Source organism: Heterocephalus glaber, unplaced genomic scaffold (assembly GCF_053883595.1).
Source record: "Heterocephalus glaber isolate CG9 unplaced genomic scaffold, H.glaber_assembly_v1.0 deba00001444, whole genome shotgun sequence".
NCBI classification, from domain to species: Eukaryota; Metazoa; Chordata; class Mammalia; order Rodentia; family Bathyergidae; genus Heterocephalus; species Heterocephalus glaber.
This window is the reverse complement of record NW_028258297.1, coordinates 857,364-881,324: the sequence shown is the minus strand read 5'-3', so window position 1 is coordinate 881,324 and position 23,961 is coordinate 857,364. Positions and strand designations below refer to the sequence as shown.

General features: G+C 50.0%; 1 protein-coding gene across 2 annotated transcripts; it reads left to right on the top strand.

Annotated features, from left to right (window-relative positions):
- Positions 1-59: 59 nt before the first annotated feature.
- On the top strand, positions 60-22,674 carry Zbed4 (zinc finger BED-type containing 4). 2 transcript variants are annotated; one of them, XM_004845365.3, is made up of 2 exons: positions 60-223; positions 17,217-22,674. In XM_004845365.3, the coding sequence occupies exon 2, from the start codon at positions 17,561-17,563 to the stop codon at positions 21,059-21,061; it is 3,501 nt and encodes a 1,166-aa protein (XP_004845422.1). In that variant the 5' UTR covers positions 60-223; positions 17,217-17,560; the 3' UTR covers positions 21,062-22,674. The 2 variants fall into 2 exon arrangements, with proteins under 2 accessions (XP_004845422.1, XP_087069781.1); XM_087213655.1 differs by lacking the exon at positions 60-223 and adding an exon at positions 278-1,443.
- Positions 22,675-23,961: the final 1,287 nt, after the last annotated feature.

The following is a 23,961-nucleotide window of genomic DNA, read 5'->3' as shown; positions in this document are numbered from 1 at the left end:
AGGTGCGTGGGGACTGCGCCTGCGCGCTCCGGTCCCGCCCCGGCCACGCCCCCGCGCCGCGCGGGGCCCTGGGAGGGGCGCAGCGTCCGGCGGCGTCTCGGCGGCGGGGCCGGGGCGGCGGGAGGGGCGACGGGGTCAGACAAAGCGGTTAATGAATGGGCGCGCCCGCCGTGCCCTGCGCCGTCGAGCCCGCGGGCCGAGCCGCGCCGAGCCGGCGCCGCAGGTGAGTGCGCGCGACGCCTCCACCCCCCCACACACCCCCGCGCCAGCCACCGGTGCGAGCCGCGCGGGCCGGGCCGCGCCATTGTCCTCAGGCCCGGGCCTTCCGCCCGCCGCCCCGCCCCGGCCCGGCCCCGCGCTGACAGCTGCCAGGCGGCCGCCGGCCCAGGCCCGCCCCGCTGCTCCTCGCGTGCCCGGCCCCCGCGCGTCCGGCTCCCACGTTCCTCCCCACCGCCGGCCCATTGTCCCTCCCATGCCAGCCACCCTCCCGGCACCGGCGCTGTCCCGGGCGCGTGAACAGGGAAGTCACGCTCGCCGAAGTTGGCGCTGATCAGATTAAGTCACGGCCCGCGGAAATCCACTTAGGGCTCCGGAGGAGGCCGGGGCAAGGGCAGCCCTGCGACTTCGTACAAAGAAGCACGAGTTTTCCGTGCGTTCTCGGTGTCATCGTGGGGATACCCTCTGGAGACCCGGAAGGGTTCGGTTGGGCTTTTTAAAGAGTCAGTAAATAACCCGAACTTCGGCCGCGAGTTAATTCTGATTTCTAGTAATGGTGGAGAGCAGATTTCTCTGCGCTTGCCTCGGCGGGCGCCCTCGGGGCCCTAAGCGTTTGCAGTGGGCTGTCCGGAGGATGCTCACTTCCTGAGTTCTCCAACAGATGGTATCTGCTCCCCAGGGCCTGCTTTTTCTCAGGAGAAGATCTAGTACACGTTAAGAGAATTCTGTGAAGCTTTAGAAAGTTTCAACAACTCTGTCTTTAGCCAAAGGATGCAGTTAATTTACATTGAAAGAAAGCTTGAAGACTCCGTGCTTTGACAGGTGGATGGTGCACAGCCATCCGCTCGCAACACAGTTCCACTTTATTCCTGAATGTGGTAGTTAATGTTTTTGGATGTGAAAGCTCAACTCTGATGTGTGTGCATGCCCACAGACACGCAGATTCCCTAACACCTTGTAGAAAGTTTTAGGTAAATTCTGAGAACTGACTGACTTCTGTGTATGTGCAAGGGATTGTCTGCTTAGTGAAATGTGTTTCAGGTCCCTGGTGGGCCTAGAGTTTGCAGTGAGAAGTGGAGCTCTGGAAGTGTGAAGACAGTAAGTGACCGTTGCCTGTGCTGTCCTCTTTACTCTGCATGCAGGCACAATTGCAGTACCTGGCTTCTCTACTAAAGTCGGATTTCCTCTTCCTTGAGGTGGCAGTGGCCTTGGGAGGGGAGAAAGCAGGTAAATGACTGTTGGGCTTGGTGGCTGGCCTTAGCACTAAGTCCCAACCCAGCTTCCTCCTAGCCTTCTGTTTCCTTCTGAGCGTCTGCACAGGATAGTTCAGGGCCTGTGGCTGTCATTCTTCTGACTACTGTGTGACTTTCAAGTTACAAGGCCCAAGGAAGCTGCGCAGATTTGTTGCTCCTGTAGCCCTTTTGTGTTTTACTAAATTCAGCCACTGGTCATAGTGTGCCTTTAGCTCTGACCTTCTTTGAGCTGCTGAGCTCTGGCCATCCACTGTCTGGGGCACAGGGGTACCCAGTTTGTGAGTCTCACCCCCCTCCTTGGGGCTCCAATCTACAGGCACTGATCTTCCAAGGTACTTCACTCTGCCCAGGGTGTGCTCACCTCTTTCCCCTCCACCTGACTCCCCTGTGCCTGCTGGCACAGCAGAAGGCCCTGCTCTTAAAGAACGTAGTAGTGGTGGTAGGGATTGACGTAAAACAGAAAAAAAGCCCAATACCCAGGCACACTTGTAATCCCAGCTACTAGGGAGGTTTAGGCAGGAGGATTGAAAGTTAAGGCCAGCTTGGGCAACTTAGCAAGACCCTGTCTCAAAAACCAAACCAAACAAAAAGGCTCAGTAAGTACTCTGAGGAAAAAATTCCAGCAGGTACAAGTACAGGAGATGTCTCAGTTTCTGTCTGAGAATTGCTCTGGAAGACCTCTGGGAAGGAGGGACATTTAGCACTTAGAGGCCAAAGGCCTCGTGGGAAGCATTGTGACACAGCCAGGGCCAGAGTGAGTCACCTTCTTCTGTAGCCCCCTCCCCAGCTCCCCAAGAATAATGTTGGGGATCCAGTGGGCACATATACCAATTAGCAGAGCCTGAAGATGCCGGGCTTGGTGCCCAGCAAGATGTGAGCTCTGCCAGCAGCTGCCTGCAGGTAAAGGCCTCACAGCAGCTCTGGCCCACAGTCTGTACAATAGCAGCCTCTGGGACTGGCCTGCAAGGGCACTCTTTCTGTGACTGCTGCAACAACCTGCCCCTGAGCCCTAGGCTTGCCCTGGCATCTGGCCTCCCCACTTCTGCAGACCTAGGAGGTCCCAGTCTTCATCCAGAGCCACGTGATCACTGCTTGCACTCACCTGCGGTCACTGCTGCACCTGCCTGCCAGAGAGCAGGGTGGGGGCCGAATGGTGCTTGAGGAGCGCTCTGCTTGGCTGCTGTGTCATAGAAGCCATCTTCACATCCTGTGAGCAAAAGGACATTTAAAGATTTTCTGTAGCTTTTGGCCACAGCTGTGATTTGAGGCCTGACCTGAAGGACAGCCCAAACCCTAAAGGGAAGGGTAGGCGGTGAGTGTGCTGTTGTCAAGTTCAGGAGACCCACAGAGAAAGCAGGCCGAACAATCCATGCCCTGGTTTGTGACCCAGAGCATGTCATGGACAGCACAGGGACCAGCTGACCTTACCATGGTCTGTTTGCTTACTGTGGAATGTGCTTTGTTAGGTAGCCTTATCAGGGTTTCTGACCACATCTCTGGCTCTAGCTCTGGTTTTGGGTTTGTGCAGTTTAACTCTTACCCGCTGTTGTTGACTGTCAGCTTTGGTTGCCACCTCAGTTTGGCCCAGGCGCAGATTGTGGTTTTTCTCTGCTTGGGCACTGCAGCTCTGTGGTGTTGCTGGCTTTGAGGCACTTGATGCAGCTGCTGCCCCTGGAACACATTAATTATGTCATGCACAGGCAACCCACTTTCCGGTCCCCCTTCTGTCTCTCTTAGGCAGAAGCTTTTTTTCCCAATAAACTTTTCCTACTCTTAAAAAAAAAAATTATGTCATACAGCCTATGAGTAGGGTAAGGTCGCCCTCAGGTTTAGATCAGGCCTTACTCATGGCCTTGGGAAGAGAGACCTCCCTGTCCCTGAGGGAACTAGCTCCTTGAGGACAGCCACACTGCTAGTCTTGGGAAGTTTCTGATCTAGAGACTTCTGGGACACGAGTGTGTGCATGCACACACACTCCCACCCTGCCACGTGTCTCCAGCAGGTGCTTGCAAACTCTTTGAAGGAAATTTCAGCTACAGGATACTTCATCTCTGAGTGTCCTTTTCCCCTCAGGAAAGAGGAAAGAACGTTCTCTACTCCAGCCCACGATGGAGAGCATCTAAGAAGCATAATGAGAACCCCTGGTGTTGCCCGGAAGCCCTTGGCAGTCAGATCTTCCCAGGTTCCCCCACATATCATTAGTAGCTGTTTTCCCCAATCCGAAGTCCTGCGTCACAGTGGGTGTTGGGTCTCTGCCCCACGTGTACCTGTGACCTGGCAGCAGGAGGCTTGAGTGGGTCTAGCTGGCATGTTTGGGGTGTGCTGTAGATGGCACTGTGCTCTGAGGCTGTCCCGCCAGGACTGCAGTCAGTGTGTGAGATGCCACAGGGGCCCAAGAGCAGCATGTGGACTTCTCCATGCTGCTGCTCTTCTGCCTTCACCTCACCTGCCTTCCTCCTTCACAGGTACCTCAGAAGACAGGACAGAGACTTCTTCCTCATTACCAGTTTTGAGAGGATGCCTTTGGTATAATAGTCACCCCCCCTTGTGCCAGGTGTTTCTGTTTCTCTTTTTTCTTCTTTGAAGACCAAGGCAGACTTGTGGATTCTCTTTTGTTTGTTTTACTTGTGGATTCGTATTCCTCACTATATTATAACCTGTGGAAAATCTTTGCTTTTGTTGTATGTGTGACACTCAAATTAATATAAACAGGACCAGCCAGGAGCCCCTGCAGCTGGCTCCTGGGTCCTTCACATTTGGCAAGTCCTTCATCTTTCATGGACACTTTGTTGTGACCTGTTGTCCTGGCTCACCTTGGCTCATCTTGCCTCACCTTGGCTTTCCTTTCAAGACCTGCATCCAGCCATTTCTTTTTTTTTTATTTTTTTGGTACCAGGGATCGAACTCTGGACCTTGCACTTGTGCAGCAGGCGCTGGAACCACTGAGTCCAGCCATTTCTTGAGTCCTTTCATTCCTTTTAATGAAGAAAGGTATCTGTTGTATTTGCATCTCGTTATTGCTGCTATTTTCAGTGGCGGTGATCAAACCAGGGCTTTGTGCATGTTAGGCAAGTGCTCTGTCACTGAGCTACATCCCTAGCTTACATTTGTGTCATTGCTTAACATTTCCCTAAAATGCATATAAGATTGATTGTAAAGTTTATGAGTTTTTTTTTCTAGACAGTCTTATATAGCTCAGCTCAGGCAGGCCTTGAATTCAGGATCCTTAAGTGCTAAGACTGTAGGTGTGCTCCATCATGTGTGACTAAAATTTGTATTTTTAAAAATTCTTTTAATTTTTGTATATGTTTCACTTGGGATGAATGAATAAAGTACCATTTTAAAGTCCCTTGATAGATACTCTTTTTCTCCAATTATGTTGCCCATTTTGATACACATTTAGATTTTGTTTTCAGATGTGGCTTTTTTTAAGACAGGGTCTCACTATGTAGTTGCGGCTGGCCCTGTAGTCTAAGTTGGGCTTGAATTCATGATGACCCTCTTGCCTCAGCCTTCCAAGTGCTGGGATTACAGGCATGTGCCACCACACTCAAATTCGAAATTTAAAATTTTTTCTTGTATAAAATAACTACATCACTGGACATAAAGGCACACGCTTGTAATCTCAGCACTTGGGAGGCTGAGGCAGGAGAATCCTCGTGAGTTTGAGGCCAGCCTGCACTACAAAGCGAGACCCTGTCTCCAAAAAAAAAAAAAACAAAAACAAAAAAACTACATAGTTTGAAGGTCAAAACTATATTAAAAATATCTGCCATAACGTCTCCCTTCTTTTGTGCAGCCATTGTTACTTCTACTTCATCCTGCACCCACACTGCCCCATCTTCCCTGTCTTCCACGGAGGACACCGAGCTGTGGACTCTGTGTGTCTGAGAGTGTCACAGGTCCCCTGAAAGGAAGCAATGTGACAGAGGGTGTGCGAGTTTCTTGTTTGAAGAAGGTGACTTCAGGGCCTGTCCTTGTATGGTTGTGGGGCAGAAGGCAAATATCCTGTCAGGTTTCCAGATCTTCTGTGGGCTAGTGGGCACTGGGCTCCAGGTGGAGTCTTTTCAGGGTGCTGTGTGAGATATGGCATCTCGAGTAGTTTCAGTGTAATGAGCTTCAATTGAATGTGAAAATGAAAAAGGATTCTTTACTGAGTTGGACAAGTTAAGTTATCAAAGCGTTTGAGCACCTCAAACGCCCATTATTGTCACATTGGTGCCTTACTGGGTGACCACCTACTGCAGCAAGAAGACTGAGCTCCTGTGTGAGTGCCTGCTGATCTAGTGCCTGGTGATCTAGTGTCTGCTGACCTCAGTGCCCAGCAACCTTAGTGTTCGCTGACCTCACTGCCCGCTGACCTCATTGCCTGCTGATCTAGTGCCCATTGACCTCACTGCCCGCTGACCTCACTGCCTGCTGACCCTAATTCCCACTGACCTAATGCCCACCGATCTCAGTCTCCGCCGACCTCAGGGTCTGCTGATGTTAGTGCCTGCTGACTGTGCACCACAGGAGTGTGGAAGGTGGCTTCTTAAATCTTTAAACAGAGAGCGGCTGGGGATGTAGCTCAGTGGTGCTGCCACCTCTCTCACAAGCACAAGGTCCTGAGTTCAATCTCCAGTACCAAAAAAAAAAATCTTTCAACAGAATAATAGCCTCCCACTTCACTTCTTTTAATCTACAGGAAGGATTCTTTGATTTACAACCTTTAGTTTGTCTTTGAAGCTGGAAAAAAACTTAAATAATGGAAGATTTCAGTCTGAATGCCTCCTTTCTGCCTCGGCCTCCCTTTGCTCAGTCTGTCCTCGCACAGTGCCAAGCAGCCTTGGAGTGCTGTGTTTCAGTCCATCGGGGGAGTTGGGCCTGCCCAAGGGTGACACTCTAGCTGTGGAGACAGGCAGTGGGTCAGCCTAGAGGGACTGGATATGTTCTGGAAGGATCTGTGTTTCCCTGTCATTGGTTTTCAGATTATGTACATGCTGATTGGTTTCTTTTTAAACTAATTTGTGTTTACTGGAGCACAGAATCAGTACTGTGGATAAATCCTGGCTCTGATACAGACCTGAAGCACTGTAACTAGGCACCCTGCATCTCTTCTTTTTCAGCAATACTGAGGGTTGAACTCAGGGCCCCATGCTTTCTAGGCAAGTTTTGTGTTACTGAGCTATGTCCTCAGCCCTTTTCATTTTATTTGGAGACAGGGTCTTGTTAAGTTCCCCAGGCTGGCCATGAACTCATGATCCTCTCAGCAGGTCCGGAGCTGGAAAATCACCTCTGTGCTGCTGCTTTCCCTCCCCTCCCTCACCTGTGACTTGTATCACTGTTGGATGTGGAAGCAGAGCCTCACAGTGTATGTTTCTTTTTGTCTAGCTTGTTTTGCTCAGCATATTTGTGGACTGTGATTGTGTTTCTTCATTTTCATTTCTGTGTAATATTCCATTGTGTGAGTCTGTCCCAAAGTGTAATAAGCATAGCCATTTGGGGCCGTTGTCAGTACTGCTGTGTTTGCCTTTGCTGCATGTTTGAGGGGATTTCCCTTGGGCATATACCTGCGGGCTGAAAGTTGGTTCCCCCACATTTATGTGTTGAGACCTAAGCCCCGCAGTAGTAGTATTAGGAGGTGACTGGGCCCTGGGGGCAGAGCCCTCAGCACTGGTCCTTCCTTGTGCCCTTTAAAAGGGGCACCTGAGAGCTGCCGTCCCTCCCACCACGTGAGGGCGTAGTAACCAGGAAGAAAGCACACCCTCCCCAGACACAGAGTGCTGGCAGCCCCGCAATGCTCAGCCTCCTTTTTCCGAACAGGCAGGCCGCTCAGCGTGGCCTCTTCTCAGAGCCCCCGGAGCACTCGATGCAGTGCTGTGTGCCATGTGCTGCCTCAGTGTTGGTGATAAGGGTGCTCTTGGCAGCGTGGCCATGCACCAGGTGAGTGGCTGGTTAGTGAGGGGTCTTGGGGTTTGGTGTGCCCATGAGCAATGCCGTGGTAGCTTCAGTCTATATCCCCTTGACTTTGTGGGCCTTTTCTTTTTCTTTTCAGTGCTGGGCTGGGGATTTAGCTCAGTGGCACCATGCTTGCCATGCAAGGTCCTGAGTTCAATCCCCAGTACCAAAAAAAACCCTTTTCAGCGTTGGGGATCAAAGGCTGGGCCCTGTGCATGCTGGGCAAGCACCCTGGCTGCGAGATCCCTCTCCAGCTCTGGGTCTCCCCTGGTCGGTAGGAAGGTACAGGCCCTGTCCTTAGCTTTTTTTTTTTTTTTTTTTTTTGAGACAGGATCTTACTATGTAGTTCAGGCTGGCTTCGAACTAATGGCAATTCTCCTGCCTCAGCCTCCTGAGTGCTGGGATTACAGGCTTGTGCCACCATGCCTGGGTTCCTTAGCTCTATTGCTTCTATATCACATCTTGGGACGTGCCATTCACCTTTTTCCCATTTTCCTAAATCTTTGCTTACTCTGAAATTTCATATTTTATTCTCTTAATGTTTTCTTTTCTTTTCTTTTCTTTTTTTTTTTTTTTGGTACTGGGGATCAAACTCGGGTCCTTGTGCTTGCGAGGCAGGCGCCGGAACCACTCAGCTAAATCCCTGGCCCTCTTAATGTTTTCTTGAAGAAAATAATTTCTTTTAATTTTAATGTGGCCTGATTACTTGTTTTCCTACAGTGGTTAAGGCTACTTTTCCCTAAATCAAATTTAGAAGGTTTTTTTCCCTTTATTACATCCTTTACTGTGTTTGGTTTAGCTCAGCCACCCACCTAGAGTTGATTTTGGGATGGTGTGAGCTTCAGAGTGAAGGATCATGTTTTCCGAGAGCTCTCATTGTCTCTTAGTCTATTCCCTTGCATTCTGAGACAATCTCACTGTGGGGCCCAAGCTGGCTCCAGACTCATGGGCTCTGTGGTCCTCCATGAACCCCTGAGTGCCTGGAGCCACAAATGCTTACTACTGTGGGGGCAAGAGCTGCCAGGGGCTGCATCTGAGGACCGCCTTCTTGCTGGCAGAGTCCCTAGGCGATGCAAGCTTCATGTGGCAAGAGACAGGGAGAGGTTTTTAGAGCAGACTCACTGGAGATGACCTGTTAATGCCTTAATAGTGGGAGTGGATTAACCACTCATGGTGAGGGCAGAGCCCTAACCACCTGTCCCACTTCTTGGTGTCTCACAGTGGGGGTGAAACTTCAGCAGGACGGTCAGCAGGGATGACCCCTATTCAAACCATGACACAGTGTTAGAACCATTGTTTAGGAGGTCTCTGCAGCATCACTGCTATAAAAATGTGGGTTATAGGGCCAGGGATAATCGCTCAGTGGCACCATGCCTGCCTTGCAAACACAAAGTCCTGAGTTCGATCCCCAGTACCAGAAAAAAAACGTAGGGTGGTCAGGCACAGTCACACATGCCCCTGACTCATTCACTACTCAAGAGGCTGAGGCTGGAGATTGCAAGTTCAAGGTTAGCCTGGGAGACTTAGTGAGACCTTGTCTCAAAATAAAAAGGGCTGGGATGTAGCTGAGTTCAACCCCCAGTATAGAAAAAAAGAAACCTGCAGACAAGCCAAGCGGGGTGTGGGCATCATGCTGGGATCTGGCCCTGGACCCCCTCCAGTCTGCTCTGTCTGCTGGCCCTGCACCAGTCCCACAACGCCCTGTTATTGTAGCTTAATAAGTGTGTTTTTAACACTTTTTTGCTTTAAACTATAGCACAGATGCTGAAACTGAGTAAAATAAATTTGTAACTAAATGAGTTACTGTGAGGTGGACACATTTATAAACCAGTGCTGAGGTCAAGAAATAAAACCCACCTCCGCCTCCCCAGCCTGCCAATTCCCAGGCTCATTGCCTGACCAGGATGAGGAACCTGCCACCTGCCAGCCTGGCCTGGCTTTTATGGTACTTACTTCTGGTTTTCTTTATAGTTTCTGAACTGAGTCCCTCTGCATCATAAACTTGCTTTTTTTTTTTTAAGAATGACCTTTCAGTCTCCTCCCCTGCAGGTACTGCCTGCAGCCCATCTCCCTCCGGTGGAAGCTGCTGGGGGGAATCCAGGTTGCAGTGTGCTTCTCACAGTGGAGATCCTGCTGGTGCTGTGGGGAGGGGTGTGTGTCCTGTGGCTCAGCAGTTGGATTGGAGGCTGATGAGAGGCAGCTTTGGCCTCTGGTGAGGTTCCCCTTCAAGCTGCTGGGAGGCTGCTTGTGTGGCTCTGTTGGAAGCACCTCATGCTGGATGTCTCCTGAGTCTCATTGAGTCACCTAGTGATGCAGTTTTTGTAAGAAACTGAAGATAACGCTTGCTCTTTTTATTTATCAGTGTTCAAAATAATCATTTTTCCACCAGCCTGCAAGGGTGACTGTGTTAGCCTTGTGTTACTATGACACAATACCTGAGGTCTTGGGGGATCAAGTCCAAGGTCAAAGGACTCTCCTGGGTTGACCTCTGGCAAGGGTGCCAGCCACATGGCAGTGTTAGATGTTGGAACGAATTGTCCAGCACAAGCTGGGAAGCACAGAGCACCTGGCAGGGGCATCCTGACTGCCCCATGGAGTCTCTAGATCCCCCTCTTACAGGTCCACAGCACCTCCCAGTCCTGCAGTCTGGGACCATGCTTTTCCGTGGACCTTTGGGCCTTATATCACACCTACACTATAGCAGTGACCAAATAAGGACTTTGTTTGGGTATTATGAACTGATGCATATTAATGAATGGCACTGATGATCCTTATTTATGTTCAGATTGTCTCATTTGGACATTGGAAACCTTCACAAGTCTGCTCCTCGATCCTTTTGCCATAGTCCTAGTGCTGTGTCAGAGGATCCTTGCTGTCTGGTGTACTAGAATGTTCTCAGCTCATCTTGTATCTTCCAAGCCACTTCTTCACTTGAGCTCCTGTTAATGGCTTGGAAGAGTGGTTTCAGAACCATAGTCCAGTCAGTGGAGACATTGTTGCCCTGGGGTGGTGGTTGTTCACCGCCCTTTGCAATGAGCAGAGCCAGTGCATGTAATCTGGAGCTCTCTTGACCTTGCTTGAATTTGTGTCCATCTCCTGGTCCTCAGGGACACAGGAGATGAGAGAACTAGACTGTCACATAATTATTCATGTGCTTTATCTCTGGCTGCACACATCAGGATGTCAGAACAATGGCAGAACCACTGCCTGCTATATCACTGCTGGAAGCTATTGAATGTTTTCTTTGTAAAACTTCCCAGACTTCTTCCCAGCCACATGGTATCTATCCTGGGCAGCACACAGCCATTGCCTCTTACATTCTCCCCCATAAGCCCTCATTCTACCCAAGTTTTGCAAGTAACTACATACTAGGTTGCTCCAGTCCAATCCTGATGTCATTTCTCTTGTCTTTGTGGCCGAGATTCTTCTCCAGTGTTTCATAGCAAAGAATCAGAACAATAGCTTGCATCCTCTAGCTTGAAAGTCAGTTTGGGTTGGTATAAAACTCTTGGTTCCCATTTTCTTTCTTGAATATCTTAAATACCCCTTTCTGTTGCCTTCTCAAAGCACTGCTGTCAAAACATGATGCCTTTCTTTCTCTTATAAGTAACTTTGTTTTTGACTGAGAACCCAAAGGATTTATTTTTCTTTAGGTGTAGCAGTTTAGCTAGAATACACGTCAGTGTTATTTGTTCAGGACGGATGTCTGCATGCCCATTCTTTTTTTTTGGTACCGGGGATCGAACTCCGGTCCTTGAGCTTGCGTTGCAGGTGGAGGAACCACTGAGCTAAATCCCCGGCCCTATGCATGCCCTTTCGATATGCAGTTTCAAAGCTTTCATTTCAGGAAAGATTTTGACATTCACCCCTACCCCTTTGTCTTCTCCCACTCCTGAGGGATGGCTACTCTGATTGTCTGTAAGCTGGATCTTCTTGTCTTAAATGCATCAGTTTCTCTTGAGTCATTTTTATTCATTTAAAAAATTTTGTGTGGCCAGGGATTTAGCTCAGTGGTTCTGCCGCCTGCCTTGCAAGCCCAGGGACCTGAGTTCAATCCCCGGTACCAAAAAAAAAAATGTTTGTGTGCCAGGGATTTAGCTCAGTGGTTCCGGCACCTGCCTCGAAAGCGCAAGGACCAGAGTTCGATCCCCGGTACCAAAAAAAAATTTTTGTGGATGAAGAGATAAATAAAAACTTTGTTTTCTGTTTATCTTAAGACATCATCTGTGGAGTTTCTTTGCTTATTCTAGTTTAGTCTTTGTTCTTGAAATTATATTTTACTTTTATTTCTAATATTTTCCTGGGATTTATAACCTCATTTCAGATTTTTTTCTGTCTGGATTTATGCTTGCTTGCTTTCCTTCCTTTCCTTTCCTTTCTTTAGATTTTTTGAGACAAATTTCCAATTCTAATTTGAGACAAATTCTCTAATTTAGGCTGGCCTCGAACTCACAGTGATCCTCCTGCCTTAGCCTCCCAAGTGCTGGGAATGTAGGCATGCATCACCATGCCTGGCCTGTATCATTTTCTTAACATCTTTAGCTTCTTTTGAAATGAAAAGTTCCAGTTTTCATTTTGATTTTGTGCTATGCTTATTTCATTATCTGTAAAGATGGCTTTTCTGCTCCTTATTTTTGTCTCTTAACCTCTTGCAGCATTTGATTTCCTGCTTTTGTCTTCCATTGTATTAATTTTCTAGTTTTGCTTTAACAGACCACCACAAGCTTAGCAGCTTATAACATCATAAATTAGGTCAGAAATCAGGTCACTTGGGCTAAAATCAAGGTGTGGGCAAGCTGCGTTTCCTTCTGGGCTCTAGGGCTATGGGTCCCGATCCCTCACTTTTAGAACCAGGCATGCAGCATCCCTGACTGTTCTTCTGAAGTCCCATTTCCCTCTCCCTTTCTCTCTCTACCATTATTCTACCCCTCCCTCCCTCCTTCCCTCCTGGGAATGGAACCCAGGATCTCAGTATGGTAGGCAAGCACTCTGCCACTGAGCTACACCCCAGCCCTATTGTTTTATAATTTTATTCCTCTGGTTGGAAGATGTGTATAGTTTCAGCCCTTTGAAGTTTATTGATGCTGTGTCAGGGCTTGGTGCATGGCTTGTTTTGCTTTAGCCTCTAAACTTACCTTGGGTCCAGCTGTCCTTTGCTTTATTCCTTGCAGAAAACTCCCAGTTCCAGCAGCTCAGCCCTTGGGTTGCCCAGGGTGTCCTTTCCAGGGTGGCTTCTTTCTTTTCCACCTTGTGGAACTGGGACCACCAAGTGCTGGGGTATGGCCATGGTGTGGCCCCTCCATTTATTTTGAAGTTAACCAAGATATGTTATCAGTCTTTTGTTGTTGGTAGTATCATCCATGAGTAACGGTTTTGCAGTTTCTAATTCTGTCCTTATTAAAAGATTTGAGGAAATTAAAGTCTAGGCTGTATTACAAACAAATAAATAAACATAAAATTTTTCAAATGCATAAAATAGCTATACTTGAAAGTCTAATTCCACTTTTCTCTAACCTATGAGATATTTGCTGAGAATTGGGCTACCATGTGAAATGGAATTCTTCAGTGCTTTATTACTTTTCTTTTATTGAGAGCTTGATTTTTTTTTTTTTGGTACCAGGGATCGAACCCAGGACCTTGCGCTTGCAAGGCAGGTGCTGGAACCACTGAGCTAAATCCCCAGCCCTAAAATAGCTACACTTAAGGGAGAAAACTTACCCAAGAAATTCCTAGACATAGTGCTAGATTGTGCATCCTCGGGTCTGATGACAGAAAAGTACAAACCATTATTAATCTCTAGAGAGGAGTGTGGCTTTTCCTTGGTGGAACTTAGCAATTCTAAAACTGCTTCCAGTGAGTTACAGGACTGAGTAAATGAGCACCTTACCCAGGGTACTGGGGTCTGGACTCCCATGTGGAGAGAAAACATACAGTCCTAGAAAGGAAGCCCGATCCTGTGCCATGGAGTTGTCAGCATATGCTTGTAGTTTCTGTTGACATGCACATGCCTGAGGACATGGATGTTTGCGCTGTTGGTGTTTAATTCATCCTGAGGAAGGACCTGGGAGCGAGGCACTGATGTAGCACTGCGAGTGCCAGAGGCCGAGCTGTCACTGTGTGGCCACGCGCTTGTCTGTGCTGCATGTAGAGATGTGTCGCCTCTGCCTGGAGCATGTTCTCCTCCACCTTTGTCCAGACTGCCTGCTGACACCTGTGTTTGATTTGTGTAACAGCATTTTATTTTATAACGTGGTGGGAATATTTTTGCTGGTCGTTAAATTCTAGTTTGGCATTGTAGGACTTTGGAGATCTTGCACCTTTGTCTCCTGGTTTATGTTGTTTCTCTTGGAAAGTCAGCAGTGGGCAGCACGCACATCCCCAGTCCCACAGTTCCGGTCCCCCTTGGCCAGCCACAGTGCAGACACAAACATTTGTCTTGACTGTCTGGAAAGAGACAGCATTCACGTAACTGTCGTTGCACCATGCTACTCTGATTGTCCCATTTTACTGTGCCTCATTTGTAAATCAGACCTCATTGTGGACATGGATATGTAGGAAAAGAATGTGTAAGATTCATTGTTCCATGGTTTCAGGCATATGCTGGGTGACAGTCTCAAAGGAAAAATAAAAGGGCTGAGGATGGAGCTCAATGTGAAGCCTCTGGCTTAATTCCCAGTACCAAAAGATAAATAAATAAAAGCCTGTTTTATTTTTTTCTATTTTTTTTAATTTTTATTTTTTGGGGAGGTACCAGGGATTGAACTCGGGTCCTGGTGCTTGCGCAGCAGGTGGCGCAACCACTGAAGTAAATCCCCAGCCCTAAAAGCCTGTTTTAATGTCGTCATCTACTAAGTTTCTCATCTGAGTCCTATCTGGGTCTGCTCGTAGAAGCTGTTTTTACCTTGGTTATAGGTCTTCTATTCATGCTTCTCCACATGTCTGGTAATTCTTGTTTGATATCAGCCTTTTGAATTGTACTTACTGCATGTGGTAGTGTTTATGCCATCGTAAGTGCTGTTAGACTAGTTTTATGGGGTGGGTGAGTGGCGGTCACCTTTCCCCCCATGAGGCTTGGGGCTCACCTTGTGTGGGAGGCTCCAGAGCAGCCTGTAAGCCCCACGGCTGGGTCCTTACCCTCTGGGCCTGGTGCTGTGTGTGCTCTGAGTAGGAATGCCACATTGTGGTTCTGAGAGCCCTGGCGATAACTTGTCCATGGGTTCTTCTCCGCAGGTTCTCGAATTTCTACACAGGTCAGTGTGCGGCCAGACCGAGAGTTAGCCTCCTCTCCAGGGCACAGCCTGAGTGTGACAAGACTGACTTCCTGATCTTCAGGAGGCCTCAGGCCTTGTCATTAGGCAGGAACCAAGTGGCTGTGCTGCCTGTGCATGCCCCTTAGCAAAGTGAGCGTTTCTTCTGTTGTTTATTTGCTGATGGCTTTTATCAAGACAGATGTCGAATTAATCACATGCTTTTCTGCCGCTATTGAAATGATCTTGGGTTCTGTTCATCCTTCTCCTAAAGGGGTGAATTGTGTTGATTGATGTAGGGATCCAGCTTCCCCCTGAGTGCTGACCACCACAGTCGCCCTGAGTAACTTGTCCCCTCGCACCTTATAAACAAGCAAAGCCACTGGAGTGAGAGGAGGAGCCCATGTAGGTGCAGTTGTGCCTGGCTGCCGAGTAGGAAATTCCCCCTTGGATGAATCTGTTCCTGTCCTAACTCTTCCTTTGCCCTCCCCCTGCCCCACACTGTGCTTTCTTTCCGTGCTCTGAGTCTCAGTAGACTGTGTTCTAGAACATTTGTGTCCAGGTCTTCATGTGGACGCATGTTCTGAGTTCTCCTGGGGGTATATCTAGCTGTAGAATTGCCGTTTGAAGCCACAATTCTAGACTTCAGATAGTTGTGCTGTTTTGCGTTTGTACCAGCAGTGAGGTCCCCATTTTTCCACATCCTCATTACTCACTTTTTTATTCTGGCCATCCTGGTGGGTGTGTATTGGAAACTCACTGTGGTTTAGATTTATTTACAGTGTTCTAATTATGTGATTCTTTTCCAAATCTGGCTTTCCACTCTTTACGGTCTTATAGTTTTTCTCATTTATTGTGTGTGCGTGTGCATGTGTGTGTGTATTGTACTGGGGATTGAATCAAGGGGCACTGTACCACTGAGCTATGTCCCCAGCCCTTTTGATTTTTTGGGACAAGGTCTCACTAAGTTGCCCAGGTTGGCCTTGAACTTGTAGTCCTCCTGCTCAGGCTCCCAAGTAAGTGGGATTACAGACATGTACCACCATGCCTGGCTTCTATATATTATTTTTTAAATATTTTACATACGAGCCATGTGTGGTGGCACATGTCTTTGATCCTAGCACTCTGAGGCTGAGGCAGGAGGATCCCAATTTCAAGCCCATGTTGGATTTAGCTCCATGATTCTGGTGCCTGCCTCACAAGCACAAGGTCCTGAGTTCAATCCCCGGTACCCCCAAAAAATGGGCTGGGGATAAAATTCAGTGTAAACGCCCTGGGTTCAATCCCTACTATTCCCCGATCAAAACAAAATGTGTGTGTGTGTGTGTGTGTGTGTGTGTGTGTGTGTGTGTGTGTATGATCATTTTACATCAAGTGTGTGGTGACTGCAGCAAACAAATCTTTGGTGTTGTAGAAGTGCTGCTTATTGCTTTTGCAGTCTGTCCCTCAGGGTGGCTTGTTTCCTAGTGTGTTTAGTGGTATTTAGGTTTTCAGCTAATTGTGGTGCTAGGATTTCAGCCCAGAGCCCCGTGTGTGCTAAGCATCCATTCTTATGTGTGCCCCAGCCCTTATTTGGGGCTGTATTTGGCTGCAGCCTGTGCTCCTGGGAAGCCTCCTGCCACACCGTGTCCTGTCAGGGAAGCTGGCAGGTTTATGAGCCTGGGACTCTTCCAGGGGTGACTGGGACCCTTTCTCAGGCTACCTACCTAAAGCTACCTACCACCCCTGATCAGCCCAGATGGCTATGGCTGAAGCCTGTTTTCCAGTGGGGGGAGTCATGATACGGCTCTGGGACTGCCTGGATGACCTGCATTCCACCAGCACAGGCTCAGCCCCTCCGCCCATCACCCACATATCCGACCCAGCCTGACCTCACTCCCAGCAGCCCAGGCTGTGTATGAAGCACTTTTGCCACAGTGAGCGTGCACTCCCTGGTGTTGGTACCCAAACTGCCAGTGTTTGTTGCTACTTTTTAAATTTTTTTATTAAACTGTTCCACTCCTGCCCTATACACTTTCATTATCCTTTGAATTTCTGCCAAATTAGTCTGAAATGATCATTTTACTTATAGAGCAGGGTGGAATGAATTGATTTCAAATCAATTCTGATTAACCTCAGCTTTTGAGTACCTCCGGTAAACTGAAGAGTGGCAATGCAAATTCCCTATGAAAATAACTTTAATACCATGGTAGCTCTTTTTCTGTGTTCCTCTGATCCTCTGCCAGTAGGCAGTTTGAATTTTAATTCATATCTACTTTTTGCTTACTTTGCAGCCATAGGGTATTTTTATTATGTGAATGGGTTGTGTAATGTCAGGGAATTGGTTTTTCTGTTTCTGTTTTCCATTGTGAAGTCTTTTCCATCTTTTTGTATTTGGGATGACATGTCCATGACAGTATAGATCTAAGATGCATGGGTTAGGGGCCGGGGATTTAGCTCAGTGGTTCCGGCACCTACCTCAAAAGCGCAAGGTCCTGAGTTCGATCTCCGCTACCAAAAAAATAAATAAAATGAAATGCATGGGTTGGCTCTGTGCTTACTTTGCTGTCATCTTTTATAGGAAATGCAGAAGGACTGAGTGTGTGCTGACAAGGTGGCAAGGGTCCTGTCCTTAGCAGCAGAGGCAAGTCTGGCCAAAAGTACGTACGTCCACACCTCCAGGGACACATTCTACACGGCACTCCCAGGACACAGTGCCTCGGGCCCTGTGACGGCTCCTGCCAGGACTGCGTACTGTTCAGTGAGGTTTGTGATGGGCTGTGTCCACAGAGCCATCCTGGAGGACGGAACGCATGTGAAACATGGAGGTGCTCTGCACTCGGGCCACGACGGAGCATTGGGACCAATTTCTCATTAGCCTGAGACTTTAGCATGACGAAGCAGGCGGGATAGTTATGATTGGTCATGGAAAATAACCAGGAAACTTGTCCCAAAGGGGACGAGGATTTCGTTTCTGATAAGATAAATTTCAAAATAGAGGAGGAAGACGATGCTCAAATCCCTAGCCACCATCTGGAAAGAATGGACTTCCAAAGTGAGCAGGAGGACATGAGGCCAGCAGACAGTGGGGACGAGCAGGCAGAGGTTGGGGCTGCAGGCTGCGCCTGTCGGCCCCCCGGGAAGTGCCTGCCCGCGGAGAGTGAGGATGAGTACGGGGCCCTGCTCTCCCAGTACAGCAGCACCCTGTACAGTGTGGCCATGGAGGCCGTCACTCAGAGCCTCCTCTCCGGCCGCCACCTGAGCTCCAGAAAGAAGTCTCCAGCCTGGAAGCATTTCTTCATCTCCCCCCGAGACAGCACTAAGGCCATCTGCAGGTACTGCGTGAAGGAGTTCAGCAGGGGCAAGAATGAGAAGGACCTGAGCACCAGCTGCCTGATGCGGCACGTGAGGCGTGCGCACCCCACCAAGCTGGCGCCCGAGAACGGGAGCCTCGCCGGGGCACCCTTCCCCACGCCCTCACTCCTGCTCCCACCGCAGCCCGAGGACACGGGTGACCTAGGCGCCACACTGTCCCCCGTCAGTCTCGTCCCAGACATGGCGCCTAAGATCCCGTCCCCTGACCGGATAAAGGAGGAGTGTGTGTCCGCGGTGCCCTCGGAAGGAGTCACAGACACGTTTGGCAGAGAGGAGGCCCTAGCGGGCTGCTCCCCACACCTGCCTTCGGTGCACTATGATGAGGCCGCTGCAGACGGCCTGGCTGAGAGGAGCCTGCTGCTTCCCAGGAGCACGGCTGGCTCCAGGAGGAGGTCCGCCGTGTGGAAGCACTTCTACCTGTCGCCCCTCGACAGCTCCAAGGCTGTGTGTGTGCACTGCATGAACGAGTTCAGCAGGGGCAAGAACGGCAAGGACCTGGGCACGAGCTGCCTCATCAGACACATGTGGCGGGCGCACCGTGCCGTTGTGCTGCAGGAAAATGGGAGTGGCCCCGGCATCCCACCCCTGTACTCCACACCCCCTACACTGCTGCCCACCCTGCTGCCCCCTGAGGGCGACCCTAGCTCTGTGGCATCCTCTCCAGGAAAACCCATGGGGGAGTGCCCATCCACTGCCTCATCCCCAGACCAGCTAGCCGAGGACCTGCCGCTCCATGCCCATCCTGGGGACACGCTCCAGGAAGATGCGTCCGTGCTGTCATCCTCTGACGACGTCGCTGAGGCCTCGGCTGTGTCCTCCCACAAGAAGCCGCGCACTGACGGGCTGAGTCCCAGGAGGTTTGAATCAGGGGCCATCTTTCAGCAGAATAAGAAGGTAATGAGGAGACTCAAGTCAGAAGTCTGGCACCACTTCTCTCTGGCCCCCACGGATAGCCTCAAGGCCGTGTGCCGCCACTGCAGCTGTGCCATCAGCCGGGGCAGGAAGGGGGACGTGGGCACCAGCTGTCTGATGCGGCACCTGTACAGGCGCCATCCCGAGGTGGTCGGTGTGCAGAAGGATCTCCTGGGTGCCAGTCTGGCCAACTCTCCATATGCCACACTGGCTTCTGCCGAGAGCTCCTCCTCCACGCTGAGTGTCTTGCCATCTGCAGTCAGGAAAAACCACCAGGTCCTGTTTCCTGTCCACAGCAAGAAGACCTCAAAGCTGTGGAACCACTTTTCCATCTGCTCCGCGGACTCCACCAAAGTGGTGTGCCTGCACTGTGGCCGCACCATCAGCCGAGGCAAGAAGCCCACCAACCTGGGCACCAGCTGCCTCCTGAGACACCTGCAGCGGTTTCATGGCCATGTTCTCAAGACTGATACCTCAGAGCCCGTGCTACCCTGTTCTGTGGCTGGGCAGGGGCCGCTGAGCTCCGAGGTGCCAGGAGCTTCCTCCTTCAGTGACTCCAATGAGAAGCTTTACGACTCTCACCCAGTTGCCAAAAAAATCACAAGTCTCATCGCTGAAATGATTGCACTTGACCTCCAGCCATACTCTTTAGTAGACAATGTTGGCTTCAGCAGGCTGCTCGAATACTTGAAACCTCAGTACTCCCTCCCCTCCCCTTCCTACTTTTCCAGGACAGCTATCCCAGGTATGTATGACGATGTGAAGCAGATCATTATGTCACAGCTGAAGGAAGCAGAGAGTGGGGTGGTCCACTTCACCTCTGGGATCTGGATGAGCAACCAGACCCGTGAGTACCTGACCCTCACAGCGCACTGGGTCACCTTCACATCCTCTGTCCGCCCGCACTGCGAGGACCACCACTGCTCAGCCCTCCTGGATGTATCGCAGGTCGATTGTGACTACAGTGGCAATAGCATCCAGAAGCAGCTGGAGTGCTGGTGGGAAGCCTGGGTGACCTCCCTTGGCCTCCAGATTGGCATCACAGTCACAGACAACCCTAACATCGGGAAGACACTAAGTGAGGCAGAGCACTCAAGCGTGCAGTGCTTCAGCCACACGGTGAACCTGATTGTGAATGAGGCCATCAAGAGCCAGAGGATGGTGCAGAACCTGCTGAGTCTGGCGCGGAAGCTGTGCGAGCGTGTGCAGCGGTCTCCCAGGGCCAGGGAGAAGCTGGCAGAGCTGCAGAGAGAGTATGAGCTGCCACCGCACCCACTTATCCAGGACGTGCCGTCCCGGTGGAACACATCCTTCCATATGCTCGAGCGGCTGCTGGAGCAGAAGAGGGCCATCAACGAGATGTCCATTGAGTGCAACTTCCGGGAGCTCATCAGCTGCGACCAGTGGGAAGTCATGCAGTCTGTGTGCCATGCATTGAGGCCCTTTGACGCCGCCAGCCGGGAGATGAGCACACATGCATCCACTCTGAGCCAGGTTATCCCCATGATCCACATCCTCAGCAGGAAGGTGGAGATGCTATTTGGGGAGACGATGGGCATCGACACCATGCTGAAGTCACTGAAGGAAGCCATGGCTAGCCGCCTGTCCGCCACCCTCCACGACCCCAGGTACGTCTTTGCCACGCTTCTGGACCCTCGCTACAAGACCTCCCTGTTCACGGAGGAGGAGGCAGAACAGTACAGGCAGGACTTAATCAGGGAGCTAGAAATACTGAATTCTACCTCAGAAGACACAGTCGCCTCCCACGGCTGTGACTCAGGGTCCTCGCCAGGAGCTTCCGGCGGGGAGGACCTGTGGTCGCTGGTGGCCAAGGTGAAGAGGAGAGGTGGCAGGGAAAAGCCGCCCGAGGACATGGTGCTTGCCTATCTGGAGGAGGAGGTGCTGGAGCACGGCTGCGACCCCCTGGCCTACTGGAACCTGAAGCGCTCGTCCTGGCCTGTGCTGTCCACGCTAGCCGTCCGCTTTCTGGGCTGTCCTCCAAGCACAGTCACCTCCGAGAAGCTGTTCAGCACCCACACGGAGAACAGCAGCTTCGGCCAGCCCAGGCTCATGATGGAGCATTTTGAAAAACTCATCTTTTTGAAAGTGAATCTGCCCTTGATATACTTTCAGTATTGACCCCACCACGGAGCCGCAGACCAGAGGTGCTCTTCGGAGCGCAGTTGTACCCGGCTGTGACCCGCCCAGCAGGGCCGTGTGGGATACTGGGCCGGCCTCTAGGGCCGCCTGTCAGCTCTCACGTCGTGTCCGCGTGTGCCTTACTCCTCCTGCAGCCAGGTATTGCGGTGCGTTCTCAGAAGTCCACTGGCAACAGCCTCTCTCTAATGATGAAATAGGATGATCAGGTTTTAATTCATAACTGTAAAGTTTTTTAAAGTTAGGGGTTAGTAATTTGTTTTACTAGAATGGAAAGAAGACATAAACAGTTTTATTCTGCAGGTCTTTTATTCAATTGTGTAAAAACCACAAATCAGGTACTGTATTTCAGTTAACATTGCTTTAATTGCAACAGAACAGCTTTCGTGGCTGTCCAAGGAAAGGTGTGAACAGGAGGTGGAGTTCGAGCTATCTTGACCAAGCAGTTCTCAGCTGTAGGCTGTAAGCGTCGAGCAGAGAGAATATTCTGGAAGCTGACTCTTTAACAAGGACAGGGCATTTGAAATGAAACTGAAGTGAGGGGTCGCAGAGTATCGGTCATTTGGCCACCAGAACGTTCCATTCCGGGCTTTGTATTCAGGTTTTTACATGGTTAACTCAGAGGTACCCAAGCTCTGTATCATGAGCTCCTCGAAATCGGATCCAAGTTTGTAAACTTGTGCTTATGATTTAGCCAGTACCTAAAAATGAGCAACCTGTTGATCCAATCTCTGTGCGGCTTGTTCAGCACTGTGCTCTGAAGCCATCCCCTACACATCATGTACACGGATCCCCCAGTTTGAGCAGTTACGGCTAAGATCCCTTTTAGAGGAGATGGCTTCTTAAAACAGGGAAGGTGCTGGTCGTACTGCAGTTGTGAAAATAGCCTTAGGCATTTAGATTTTTTATGCTAGGGAAGATCCAGCCATCACTTGGGTGTTTAGAATCCCAGTGACATCAGAATGAAATATCAGTTGTCAGATTCTTTTAACAATCAATATGTCCTCAAAGTTTTTGTGTTAACATCTGAAAAAAGGGTTCATTTTCTCATTTCAAATCAATTTAATATTGATCTTTTAGAAAAGCTGTCATTTTGTTAAAATATTGTACCTATACTTAATCTAAATTTGTGTGGACTATGCTTTAGTGTATTTATAAATGGTGAACTCAGTTTCTGAAATTAAATTTTTTATTTGCAATTTTCTAGTGCTGGTGGGTACTTGCTTTTTATTTGGGGGGAGGGTAAAACAGGCATCCTCTTTGGGAACTGACACATTGAAACCACATTTGTACAGCTCCAGCCAGGCATTGGGGAGCACAGACAGATCCTTAAACCACATTTCCGCCCATGGTGGTGATGATGGCAGAGGCTTCCAGGTCGTGTGTTAGAGGGAGTGTGGCTACAGGGTGGTGTCCTCAGAACATCAGCCAGGGCCATTGGTGGCAAGGAGGGAGTAGCGTCCACAGCCAGCTCACCAGCCTGTGTTTGGGAGGATTATTTGAATTTTAACATCCTTAGAATGTTGCAGTACTGAGTTTTGTGAGTTTTCTAAAATAGGGCAGCTCACGTCACTGGCAGGATGGCACCTGTCCCCTGCTCCTTGGACAGCCACAGTGGGCATGGGAGTCTCTCTGCTCCTGCCACCTGGCTGTGACGGAGGATGGAGTAGTGGTGCCAGCGTGGCGTGGTGTCCTCACACGCACAGCTACATGCTGCCGTTCTCTGCCAAAGTGCCCTGTGCCGCATCCATGTCTGAAAGGGATTGTGGACCCACTCCAGTGGCACTGGGAGCACCCTCCCCTGTACACTTCACTCAGAGTTGTGGCACCTATTGAACCTGGCACCCTCAGGCACTAAGGAAGGGGCCAGCAGTCCCAAGGGACAGGTGCTCCTGTGGGACTCTCCATGCAGTTTCTCTGCATTTAGGTGATATTTTGGATAGGTTCCTGGATTTTCAGGTGTCTCAGGTAATAAAAAGCCCTATGTGTGAGCCTCAGAAGCATCCTGCTCTGTGAATGAAACTACCAGTTGTCTAATAATAAAACAATCTTATCTGAAGCTAGAACTCCCTTTCCTTGACATCTAACTATAAGGGAGTAGCTGGAGTCAGGCCAACCCTCCCTTGAGAATTATCAAAGCCATATAAATCCTTTTTTCCTTTTCTTTTTCTTTTTATTTATTTTCTTGGTTTTTTTCTGCAATTCTGAAAATCAAACCCAGGGCCTCGCACATGCTAGGCAGGTGCTCTACCACTGAGCTGTAACCTAAGCCCACAACGCCTTTTTGAAAAGGGTTTTCTGAAGATGTCAGAGAGCAGTCAAGACAGCCAGGTTTAAGGAAACAGCATCCAGGAGGAGGAGCCCTGGACAAAGGCGAGTCCCGTGCTCAGGACTTTTCCTGTCAGGACATTTGCTGGTCCTGTCTGAAGCTGAGCAGAAGGTGGCAGCCAGAGCTGGTGAGGGGCACGGGGCACAGAGATCCCAGTGACCGTGAAGCTGTCACATCCAGGACCCCAGGAGCCGACACCGGGAGTTGCTTCCTCCTGGGCTTCTCATGCCCAGGGCATAAGTCAGGAGACTGAGGCCACCAGTGCTGGGGGATGGAGCTCAGGCAGCCCATCCACCTTTCAGAGAGCACTGTCCAGAAACAGCTACTGAGCCTTCACATATAGTGTGTCCCTCTGTAAGAACTTACATCACCAGACCCACAGGACCACATGCCGAGAGGTGACCCCCACACAGCCCAGATACGAGCATCCCTGCTCTACGCGCCCATGAGGGTGCATGTGTGTGCAGAGACCAAAAGTTGGAAATGTACTTCCTGCCATGGACTGGTGTGGGTTCCCCGGCTCCTGTGCTGCCCGGCACCCCAAAAGCAGTTA

Coding starts and splice junctions, on each gene's coding strand:
- Zbed4 (XM_004845365.3), top strand. CDS start 17,561: ATGGAAAATAACCAGGAAACTTGTCCCAAAGGGGACGAGGATTTCGTT.